The sequence below is a fragment of the Guillardia theta genome (assembly GCF_000315625.1).
Source record: "Guillardia theta CCMP2712 unplaced genomic scaffold GUITHscaffold_43, whole genome shotgun sequence".
NCBI lineage: Eukaryota > Cryptophyceae > Pyrenomonadales > Geminigeraceae > Guillardia > Guillardia theta.
In genome coordinates this window covers 164,679-177,062 of record NW_005434631.1, presented here as the reverse complement: position 1 = coordinate 177,062, position 12,384 = coordinate 164,679, and the positions used below count along the sequence as shown (strand labels likewise).

At 50.9% G+C, this 12,384-nt stretch overlaps 1 protein-coding gene across 1 annotated transcript; it reads left to right on the top strand.

Annotated features, from left to right (window-relative positions):
• Positions 1-7,955: 7,955 nt before the first annotated feature.
• GUITHDRAFT_153104 (hypothetical protein) lies at positions 7,956-8,722 on the top strand. Its single transcript, XM_005830852.1, has one exon. The coding sequence runs from the start codon at positions 8,109-8,111 to the stop codon at positions 8,592-8,594; it is 486 nt and encodes a 161-aa protein (XP_005830909.1). The 5' UTR covers positions 7,956-8,108; the 3' UTR covers positions 8,595-8,722.
• Positions 8,723-12,384: the final 3,662 nt, after the last annotated feature.

Sequence of the window (12,384 nt, the reverse complement as noted above, 5' to 3'; positions counted from 1 at the left end):
ACCAGCGTCGTTTCACCGTCCCTGAGCTCCATGTGGCTTGACATTGCTCGATATTGCTACACCCACAACACCTTTCAAGGGAGGTGGCCGTTCGATCATGATACTGCTGGTCAACAGCTGGTCAGCGCAGAAGAACCGTTGAGATCGGAATCAGATGATTTCATTCGATTCTTATCCACCACCTGCCTGCTCGACGTGTACAGTCAGTTCGTACTCGCACGTTCCCTAGGACAAGAACTGAGACTGGATTCATTCAGAAATCCCCTTGGCCATGACTTGGAGTTCCATAAGAGCTTTCGATGTTCTCATTGCGGGTATTGTACTGCACTTGGAAAGTTTTGCAAGGGGAAGCGGATCGATCATTCCGACCTTTGCTCTTGCAACTCAACAGCAGCAGTTTGTAAGTCTTGCAAGTTCTGCAGATTGTGCGCACAGTCTTCTCCTTGCAAACAAGCAAACAAGTTGGTTGCAGATCAAAATTTCTCAGCTCCTGACGTCTCGGCTCAGACTATCTCACGTGAGGAATTAAGCTCAAGAAGCAGCCGCAGATCTCAACAAGGGCATGAGCTGCCACTCGAAGACTTTCCACCTCTCCTTAGGTCTACAGGGTCAGCTGCAGCTCAGTCCAAGAAACATAGGTTTAAGGCCTCTGCACCTGTCCAGCAGCTCCCCAACTCAACTGTTTCTCAACCGTCCAAGAAGGAGGCTGATAAACCGGATTCCAAGAGGCTGACATTAGGAGAAGCGTTGGAGATCGAAGTTCAACGTGCTGACAGCGCACAAGATGAAGAGCAGCGGGAGTGTGCAAGTTGCTCGATGATTGTGTCACATGACAAAGCTGTTCGATGGGAAGGAGGATGGTTGTGTATCTCTTGCAGCAAGCAGGGTGTCGTTCACAACTTTGCAGTCGGCAAGCTGATCTACCGCGAGCTGTTGGGAGTTTGGCAGATCACCGAGGCCACTTGTCTTGCTTGCGTGTTGAAAAGTCAGTACAAGGTTCTCCACAAGACGATGGAAGAGCAAGACAGCAAGTGTCTGTGCAGTGGGTACGCTGCAGCATACTGTTGTGACGACAGAACAATCGAAGACTTCAAGGGGCAGGCAGGGGAAGTCGGCGAGGAAGGGGAGGAAGAGTTTGAAGGAGAGGTGTTTTTCTTACCTCATAGATGCGACGGATGCCATCTCTGTTGTCGACATTCATGCTTCAACTGCCGAGGCAGGCGAGTCAAAGACTGTGCCTTCTTCGTTCACAAGTTCAAGTCGAGGTACCACAAGTGCACGATCGCGCATGTTGACAACTTATGGAACAACAAAGAAAATTCCCATGGGCTTGCAATCATAGGGCAGCTGGACTGCCCGACATTCAAGGAGAACGTGCAGCAAGCCATCAAGACCAACAAGATCTGCTTCACCTCCGACTGGAGAGACGAGCTGCAAAATGTTTCCAAGGCAGACTTCTTGTACCTGCGAGCGTTCGTAAGAGAGGGTGAAGACCCGACGCTGATTGCGTGCAGAGAGAGGAAGAGCAAGAAGACTGTCAGGCCTCTGCACTTGGACCCGCTGCCTGACAAGAAGTGGCTGGAAGATGACGTGTCGTTGGTTCGGAATCAAGCTGTCTTCGATTCCTCATCAGACATGATTGTCTGTCTATTCAACATCATCAAGATCGAGACTTTCTTTCCCATCCATCATCTCGTCCAGTCCTTCCTTCACTCCTCGCCCTCCAACTCAGCTTTCGGTGTTTGCGTCAGAGACGCTGGCTTTCTAGGCCTGGTTCAGCTGGAGTCCTTCTTCGCTCTTCGCTTCCGCATTGACAAGTCCCTCGTCAGTCACTTCAGAGAGCAAGGCCTCGTGCTCTTGTGGATGAATTTCCAGTCGCAACGAGGCCCAGCTGACACTGAGCTGCTGTGGCTGTCGCTGAAGACATCCGATGCGTTGCTCATCGAGAATGGAATGATCGACTTATGCCTGATCGGGGGTGACAACTCAGAAGGGTTCACAGGCATGTTGTCTGTTGAGAGACTGGAGCAGGCCATCTCGAAGATACTCTCCTGCTCCGAGATGTTCATGTTTGCATCATGCGACACAGACGACAGTCACATCCAGACTCTCCACGAGTTGACAAGACGGTACGACTTGAAAGAAGATCTACCCGGAGCAGACCAGCTCAAGATCAGGTCGAACAAAAAAGGTCGGGAAATGCCTGGGAGGTTCTCTTTGCGCTGACTCGTAACGCAGATGAAAGAGACGGAAAATCGTGCGACTCGAAGCAACAACGTGAACAAGAGGAACATGATGACTATGATATTGAAGAGGACGTTGAGTATCAGCACAACACAAACGACGAAAATGACAACGAAGAAGATGACGAAGATGACCACAGCGACACTGATGACAGTGACGATGATGACTCTTTCTTTCGTAGACATCAAAATAAGCTGGGCTTTCACAGAGACAACGTCGAGCAACGACGAGCTCTCGAGCGCCTGACTGCTGACAAGAAAGATTTTTACCGCATTCTCGTTGGACCTCCTGGAACCGGCAAGTCTCACGTGGGGATTCGACTTGCTGAACGTCTGCTGGAGGGAGGAAACAGTCGGATCCTTTTTCTTTCCCCATCAGGACCAGTTCTAGATCAGACCTTGCAGGCGATCAGAGACAAGTTGAGCCTGAAGGCAGGAATTGAAGTAGTCAGAGTCGGTGCTTCCTCCTTGCCCAACGACTTCCAGCTGGTGCATGAAACACAGCGGTTGGATGGCGAGGAGTTCTCGCTCTCTTCGTTCTTGGACCTTTCTTCTCGCACTTGCATGTCGACATCGGCGAGCTCGAAAGTTTCAGGGAGGCAGAAGAAGAAGATATTCCACAACATCATTCACGGAGAGAAGTCAAAGTCGTCCGCTACGAGGCTCATGCAGCTGATGCAAAAGGGCAAACTCAAGAAGTTCTTGCAAGAGGCGAGCAGAGGAATCCACATCAAGGTCGAAGAGCAGGAGAAGCGCATGAAAGAGAAGCTGAAGAGCGCGAGAGTTGTCGGGGTCACGATCTCAGGGTGTCAAAACATGTCGGAAATTTTAATGCGGTTGAACTTCGATGTCATCATCGTCGAAGAGGCAGGGAGCATACATGAAGCCTCCTTGTTGACCTGCATTCCCAGCAGCGTGAAGAAGGTGTTCCTTCTAGGCGATACCAAGCAGCTCCGCCCTTACCTGAACCCGGGGGTGTGGACGAGACACAAAGTAGCGACTGAGGAGGGAGGAGAGCGGGTTGTAGATCTTAGCCGAGACCTCGTTGCTCCTGACATCTCCCTGCTGGCTCGCTTGTGTCACCTCGAGACCGAAGTCGCTACCCTCGTCTCTCAGTACAGAGTTCCCTCCAACATCATGGAGTACCTCAGAAGTTCAGCGCTCGATTGGCCTCTATACTCTCCAGCTGAGTTGCAGGACGCATGCAGCAAGACAAGCTTCGAGATGACAAGCATGATCCGATGCAGCGAGGAGTCAGGCAGCGACTTCGAGCTCCATGGCAGGTGTATGCTAATCGGCCATCCGTACAAGGAGGAGAAGAGCGCAAGGCTGCTGAGCTCGAGGAACCGGAAGGAGAGCGCTCTCGCTGTCAGGATAGCTGATTGGTTGATCCGGCAGGGTCTGAGCTACTCCAGGATCCACATCCTCTCCATGTATGCAGCTCAATGCGACGAGATCCGGGACTGTCTTCACAGCCGCTCCCTCCTTCGCGCCGAGCATGACATGAGGCATCGGGGCTTCTCCGACAAGTCTACGGAGAACCTCTTGCGAGTCTCTGTCTCGACGGTCGACGGGTTTCAAGGGCTCGAGGCTGACGTCATCATCCTCTGCTTCTGTCGCTCCCAGCAGGACCTCTGCTGCCGATGGGTTCGCGATCCCCACAGGCTCAGTGTCGCCTTCTCGCGAGCGAGGATGGCGATGTTCGTCCTCGCAAACTTCAAGGGCCTCTTGCAGCACAAGCCCGCCTCCTCAGCTGAGAACCTGCTGGGCTCCTTCGTGCGGCAGGCAAAGGATACGAACCGCTATGTGGAGGACGATCTCCTTCAACTTGTGTGCCGGAGACATCCTGAAGTCCAGCTCAGCATCGGCATCAAGCCACGACCAGGCAAGGAGGAAGGCAAGCTACTCTTGTTCCCTGAAGACTTTGACCGATGCTCCTACGACGGGGGCTGCGATGCTGAAGCTCCTACGACTGCGGAGGAGGGATCTAGGGACTGTGAGCACACTCTGAAGCTCTTCTGCCGTGCTTCCTGCGAGCAGTCGGTCCGATGCCTCAGCCCCTGTCTCAACTCCTTCACCTCCTGCAAGCATCAGTGTCTCAAGGTCTGCAGCTCCTCCTGCGGTCAGTGCTCGCAGCCCGTCAAGGTGACGCTACCAGGCTGCGGGCACCAGCAGCAGGTTGCTTGCAGTCAGCGGGACTCCTACAAGGACTGCTGTGATGTGCTCGTAAAGCGATTCAAGTCGCGGCGAGCCTCTCCTTTCAACCTCCTCCGCCACTGCTCCCGCCACGTCTGCCCCAAGTGCGGGCGAGGCTTCTTGCTGGAGTGCGGGATGAGCTTGCAGTCGGTCAAGTGTATTGCTGGGGAGATGACGGAGGAGGAGCTGGATGAGACTCCAATCCCGACCCTCCACCTTCACCTGGGATGCCTCAGGGGAGCGATTCGAATGCTCCAACCATGTCACGAGTACGAGCTCAAGAAGCGGGAGCTTGTCAGCGTTGAGCTGTCAGGGACCAAGAAACTTTCAGACGTTAAAGACCAACTAGACGTTCTCTTGCGAGGGATAATTTCAGCTCTGTGCGCCGACAGCGGGGCAGAGTTTCTTGACGTCCAACTCTCCTCCATAGCCGTGAGAGGAACAGAAGCATGGAAAGTGACTTTCGAGATGTCCTTGCTGGACGAGGTAAACGTGAAGAGCATCAAGAGCAGCGCAAACTTGGTCAACAGGGTGAACGAGCTGCTGGTGAGGCTGAGGTGGGGTGGACCTGACATCAAGTGCAACGCAGTGAACCACGTCTCTACCTTGACTTCGAGACTTGACGTTCTGATCGAGCAAGACCTCTGCTGCGACAAGAAATTCTGCCGGGATCTCAAGAGGATCGATGGAGTTAACTGGAAGGGCCTTGCAGCCCCCGTCTCGACAGCCCGCAAGAGCGCACAGGAGGTAGAGGTTCTCAGCAAGGGCCTGGACGGGACTTCGCGCGTCATCTCGATTCCCCTTCCTCCCAAGGACTTGTTCTTCCTCTTCCAGGATGGCTTACCCCCCGAGGCTTCTCACCGTGACGTCGTCAGCGCGAAGTCAGAGTTCTTCCTTTTCCTCGTCAGGTCGAATCCCCAGGTCAGCAAGGTTGAAGTAGACGGGAAGAAACTCTCGAGGAACGCGATGAAAATTATTCTCAGCTACCTGTACTGCGGTTTCCTCAAGGATCCCAAGGAGAGGACGTCTGAATCTCAGCCCGACTTCTTTGCCTCGGACCTTCTGATGGTTCTCAGATTCTCCTTCTTGGTCGGTTTGTTTGACCTGCACTACGAGTGCGACACTTTGCTGGCAAGCAGCTTCGCCTCGGACATGACAATCATGGGCAAGGTGGAGAACTTTTCTTCCTCTGCCTCCCGTCTTCATGAGATCGTCCAGAAGTTTTTTCCCAGTCTTGAGCTCAAGGGATTACAAAATCATGTCTGGTCGTCCCAACTCGCTTCACAATACTTCGCTCCGAAGAGCAGGAGCCTCGTTGTATCTCTCCGTCAGCCTTTCATGCACCTGTACGGGTTGGGTCTGAATAGTCTCGCTACCATTGGTGACAATCGGCAGAGAGTTGAAATAGTGGACATCTCTCCTCGAGTCCTCAGTGATGCTGACGACCTCTCGTCCTTCTTCGAGGAACTCACCTTGCACATCAGCAGATCAGGAGGGAAGCGTGACCAACCCTTCTCTATCAGCACAAGCGTCGTCGTCGGCTTCGGCGACATCGGCTCTCATTTCCTGATTGCCTGGGAAGAACTTGTTGCGGACAGTCTGTGCGCCGACGACAGTGACGACGAAGGGGAGGACACTTGTCTGCTCAAGCCCTCGAGAGTAGACGCTGCTGCTTGCCGTAAGATGCAAGCTCTGCTTCCCAAGAGCTCGACCATCACTATCACCTTCTACAAGCCGGGAGGAGGTCACCTGCCCTGGAACGTGGGCGATGCCGTCATTGAGATTGAGCACACGCGCTCTCGTACGGTCAGCTTGACATGTCTCGCTGCTGTCGACGCATCCACGTCTCGTCGATTTCGATTCCTCGGGTCACTGACTGACTTCACTGAGAGCTGCGAGCACGAGCTGCGAGACCCCCGCGGTCGCCATCCCCCCGTCAAGTTCAGCGTCATCAAGTTGGGCAGCTGCTCCTCTCCGCGGATGTCAGGACAAGGCAACAAGTTGGACCTCAAGCTGTCGCAGCAAAGGCTCGTCCATGCCGAGCTTGAGCCAGATGGGCAGGAGGAGGAGGAGGAGGAGGAGACCTGGCTTGTTTCCTTCCCTCGCAGCGTGAGCGATGGGACCTGGACAACAGATGCGTCTGCTCAATGGCAAATCAGCAGCTTACACGAGCCTGTCATCACAGACACCCGCCAAGTCTCTTCCTCGTGGATGATCGTTGTTGGGTCTGGGTTTGTGCAGGATGAGGAAGTGCTGGTGGAAGGTTTCTTCTCTGATCAAGAGAGTGACGGTAGTGAAGGAGATGATGATGGGGAGGAGGAGCACAAGCTACAACCTTGCTTCTTTCATCACGTTGTCTTGAACTCTAGTACGATGCTGCTTCGCATTCCTTCCAACCTGCCGGACAACCAGGTCCAGGACTCCCTTCCCCGCCTTGTCATCAGGCTGAATATTGGGGGAAAGAGGACAAACCTGCACAACCTGCAGGTTGAAAGTCTGCCGTGCAGGAGCCACCTGCTGGATCTCGAGTACGGGAGAGGAGCAGAAGCGGTGAGGGAAGGAATCTTCGATATTGTCACTTGCATCGCACAGTGCTTCCCTATGTTCAAGGTGACCGGAACGAGGGCGCGAGAGCTCTGTGCGGAGCTTGTATCAGCGAGTCTGAACCAGAGGGTCACTGCTCGTGACTGCGCGATCTTTACTTCTATCTGCGGCGATCCGGACCGAGCTGCTCTTGACCCGATGCAGTCAGTCATCCTTGCTAACGCCGACATGCTGGTCTGTTACCGCGGCAGTGAAGCGACGGGAAACAAGGACAAGGGCAGAGCCGTGGCTCAGATCAGCAGCGAGCAGGGAGGAGTCAAGGCAGTTTGTCGAGTGCTGACCGATTTCAAGGCACGGATCATGTGGAAAAAAGAAAACTTTGACGGGTTCGACGATCTTTGTCGCATCTTCTTCTCTCCACCCTGAACGCGTCGAGCTCCTCCATGCTGTGAAGGTTGTCAGCCTGATGCTTGCATTACTTGCTTCTTCCTATGATGACACGAAGAGTAGGGATAGGGGCTGGCTGCGGATCGCTCGGCGAACAAGGAAACGGCAGCGCTGGATGATCTCTCGGCCTCGCAAGATGTCTCAGGTGATCCGACTTGCAAACGAATCCGGTCCAGGATCTTTCGTCAGCTCAAGGCCTCCCTGTCCTTCGCTGCCATCTCATCTGTTTTTTAAGTTTGGGGGACAGTTTTCCTTTATTGACTGAAAAAGAAGCAAACAAACGTAGTCGAGCCTCTGATGGTCCTCTGATTTAACTTAACTTTGAGTAAGGGGTGAATTGACCTCTCAGCACCAAGTGATGAAAAAGGGGGTAAATCACTACCCACCCCCTTTCGACTGCCTTTCTTCCACTGGCTTTAAGCATGGGAAGCCCTCACTACCCCCCCCGACTCCCTTTATGTATGGGAAAGCCAATACCCCCATTATAGCTGACAATTTACCCCCTTTCATTGAAAGTTCCCTCCCGCCCATGTCCTATCTTTCCTCCGACTTCCCCGCTCTTACGATGTTTCCAGTTTCCCAGTTCCCCACTTTTGTTACATAACATCGGCTCTCAGATAAATCTCCACCCTCTCCGATCTTCTCTTCTCCCCCGGGTACACTCAGAGTACAACGCACATGGAAGCTTCTCAACCCCTCCAACTCACCATCGTGCCAAGGAAACGCAAGAACGAGGTGAAAGCCTCGCGTCAACCAGTCGTCCTTTGCAAAATCACGTTGCGCAATCATCGTCAATATAGCCAACGCGAAGCTGCTGCTAAACTCGGTATTTCACTCTCTGCGCTCAAGAGTGCTTGCAAATATTTTGGGATCAACAAATGGTGGTTAGAGCAGAGCTGGTGTGATAGCGCCCCTTCGTACTCTGCTGACACGTCATCGTCCGAAGACAGCAAGACAGCTTTAGATTCGTCATGTTTGGAAGTAAGAGACACGTCCATCTACAGCCCTCCTCTTTCAACAACCACCCAGATCACTGCTTTCCAGGATAGAAACGACCTGGCAGGATACAGGTATCAATCTTTTTTTGAAGAGGAAGTCTATGAAGACGTGATGGATCTCATGATGGGTTGTGGGCGTCAAAGTTGGTCAAAGAGATCCATATAGATGCTTCACTGGAATTGCAACCGACCTTTCAAATAGTTCATTCTCATGACAGCAGCTTGACATTCAGAGCTAATGGAGCGATTTTTCATTTTTTGGTGGTTGGATGCGCTGATGCGTGGAAGCTGAGGCACGGTCATGCCAGTTTGTACATTTCCAGAGGTTTCCAGAGATTTCCAACCTGCACAACTAAGCAAACCTGACAAAAGTTGATGCAGCAAAAGCAATAAAACAATCAATGCTGTACGAATAGAGACACCTTAACGTCTTATTTATTTCAAGGCTTGCTTCCGAATTCTTTGATCAGCGATTATGTCCCCTCGTAATCAAAGAGATAAATCGCTTTCTCGTTCCTTTTTCAGTGTGATTGCTTTGTCAACTTCTGTCATACATGAAGGCATCTGCACAAGGAAGTCGGTTTTCTTGGGCACATGGGGAGGAGGAGAAGGAGGGGGAGGAACAGCAGGAAGAGGAACAGCAGCAGGAGGAGGAGGAGGAGGAGGAGGAGGAGGAGGAGGAGGTCGAGGTAGTGGTGGAGGAGTGGAAGTGGTAGAGGAGTTCAGCAGTGTCTGATGAATATTGCGGCGTGTCCAAGACCCAACAAAGACAGGATTGCAGCGTGTATCGCTCGCAAACCACGCTCGGATGCCTAAGCTAGCCCATTGGATGGGAAAGAGTGGGTGGTACTACCTTGAGAATGTTATCCGTCAAAATATCATTGCAAAGACCCTACCCCCTTTTCTGGAGGTCATTATTATACCCCAACCCCTCTATTAGTACGAAGAAAGTTTACCGATGCAAGATCAATAGGATCGTGCGTCTGTTACTCCCAGGCTCAAAGTGAATCCCAGGGCTGTCGACTAAAACCACGAATTGATACTCCCAATGGCATGGAAAGATTTGAAGAGTTTGTTTGGAGACCTTGTCACCAATACTGCCTCACCAAATCTAGAAAGAGAAGAGGATCATCCATTTGTCTTCCTGGTATACATATTTGTATTATAATATTTAGACTTGTAAGACCAAATCAGGATATTACAATTCTTTATTGTCAGTTTTTCGATTTACTATAGAAGTGACATAAAAATTCTTCGGAAATGGACCCCACCCCCCTAAAATCATCATTTAGTACCCACCCCTGCACATCGAACCCCCATCCCCACCCCCGCTTTGTGTGACCACCCGCCTCAGAGTGACCAACACTTAGCCAAAATTTTCACAGTCAGAGTCAACACGTTGCATGTTTACGTCACCCTTGGTTCGAGTATTCTCCAAGTGAGTTCAGATTCATAACATTTATGTAAGATCTAAACTTCAATTCCACAGCCACTCCAGTTCATCAGGTCTATACTTATACTTGACTCGCAGTTTGCGAACATAACTTGTCCATTTTAGCTGTCCACCTCGATTCGTCAAACTGCTACTAGCGGCTTCCAATTCAGGTATTCATTGGCATACTTCATGAAGAAAGCATTCGTTTCTCGGACTGAAGGATTCCCCCGCTCTATACAAACCAGCTCTATACAAACCAGTTGGTCCATTTCCCTCCTTCTCGCTTCATTGTCACCGTCCTGTTCGCTGTCCCTGATCACCTTCCTTATGAATTGATGAAAATGCTTCATGAAAAACCTCATATCTGTCAATCGTTTATCTTGGCTCTTCTGTCTCAAATCTTTTCCTCTCATACGTTTCAGCGGTGGAATTCCTTTTAAATTGTTGCCACAATGCCAAATGCTCCAGGCTGCCTCTGTTACTCCTGCCTCGTCCGATACTCGTATATCTTCCGGAAGAAGCCTCTGACCTTGGCACTGCTGTACTTCCGGCTGTTGCTGTGAATGAAGTGGCTCCTGACTTACTTCCTCTTGCCGTTGTTGCACTTGCCGCGGTTGCTCTACCTGCTGCGGCTGCTGCTGCCTTTGTAGGTGCTGGAGCAATTCAAATTGTTGCTGCTGCAAATTCTCTATCATCCGTTTGTGCATGTCCCACCCTTCCTGTAGCTTTGTGTACACTTCTCGTAGTTGCATTTGCACCGTGAAGTTCTCGTGGCCATGATTTTGTTGCATAGAAACTTCAGGCTGTTGTAACAATAGCAGGCGATTTTCCTCATTCTTTTGCGGAGACTGTTTAAAATAGTTGACAATCTGCTTGAATTCCGCCTCCATCTTTTCCATCATGCAGTCTTGCTTCAGTCTCAGCTGTTAATTGCCTGCCACCATCTGATCAAGCTTCTCTTGCAAAAGTTTTGTTCTTCATCATGACATTGACCACATAGCTTGTCCATCGCTTGTAAGAGAACCTTCTCGAGTTGAATGGTAACAATTCTCTTCTCTTCAACAGTTCTTTGATCTTCTTCGTAATTGGACCACGATTTCTGGGTTCGTTGTCTAAACAACTTTTGAATTCGTGATTCAAACAAAATGGTTTGGTTTCATACAACCATGCAATCAGTTGACTTACAGAACTCAAGTAACATGCCTTCGAATTGTCCGACAGCATCCTGTCTTTGACAGACTCAATTTTTTCTCTTGTTTCTTGTTCGTCCTCGCCTTCCACTTCCTCCACTTCCTCTTCATCGTCATCGTCGTCGTCTTCTTCTTCTTCCTCGTCCGAGGCTTCGTCTCCGCCTCCCTCCCCCTCTGCAACTCCGTCTGCGTCGTGATCGTTCTCCTCGTTGCATACCCCTCTAGTTCTGTTAGTTTCTGAAACGTATTCCACAATTGATTCCACGATTTGTTCTTCAGAGATGGAAGGAACACCTTTTGGGGTTTGCTGCTGCGCTGAAGTTTTTGGTCCCTTTGTTCCTTTCGGGTTGCGAGTTGAGCAACCACAATCGCTCCACTCTTCACTCCATTCACTAGCACAAAGATGATGAAACATGTTTGAGCAGGCAGTACATTGATACAGTTGAGCTGCGTCGTCCCTAACCTTGCATCGTGAACCGAACAAGCATTTCTGACGGCTACCTTGCGATCCAGCAGCTGTGGCCATGCTGAGCGATTTGCGCGGGTTGCAGGTCTGAAAGGGGGGGTGGGGGGTGGGGGGGGCCGGAGGGCGCAATAAACTACTACGCAGGAAACTCAGGATTTGGGGGGTAGGAGCAATTAGAGGTCCAGAGTTAAGTGAAAAAATTTCCCTAATTAAAATCTCCTGTTTTCATCATTATTATTTTCAATATTTTCAATAAATAAAACATCCCCTTTCAAGACACTCAAAAGTAGGGGTACTCAGATTCCTCTCACATAAAATAGTTTTAACAAAGCTTGTGATTTCAGGAAAATCCTGCGGGCAGGGATTTGAACTAGGAAAAATCCTGAAAACGCTAGCTAATTAGTTATTAAGTAAAACTAGTGTAAGTCTGTTTAATTTGACAGGCCGAAGGTACCCCTACTTCTGACTGTGATTAGGGGTGGGTAATGAACCGTTGAAGGAAACATGGAGCGGCTCATGATTGGAGGACAAGTAGGAAGTGACAAGTAAGGGGAGGGAGGAGAGGAAGAGAGAGAATAGAAGAAGAGGAGAGGGAGGGAGGGGAGAGGAAGGGAGGGGAGATGAAGGGAGGGGAGAGGGAGGGAGGGGAGGGATATTTAGTAGCGTCTGACATCCAGTTGTCACTATCAGCTTTGCCAGGGCGAGCGTGATGGCGGACCTGTTGACATCTCAGTTTGGTACAGTTGTTCGCTGTCAAGGAGTGTTGAAGTGATTTGACTTCACTTCTATCGCGCATCTGACTTGCCATACTTCTGGGTGTTTTCAATCCTGCTCCGATTCATGGCGGGACAGAGAGGATTGGAAA

Excerpts from the sequence above, each read along its gene's own strand:
- GUITHDRAFT_153104 (XM_005830852.1), top strand. The coding sequence starts at position 8,109 with ATGGAAGCTTCTCAACCCCTCCAACTCACCATCGTGCCAAGGAAACGC.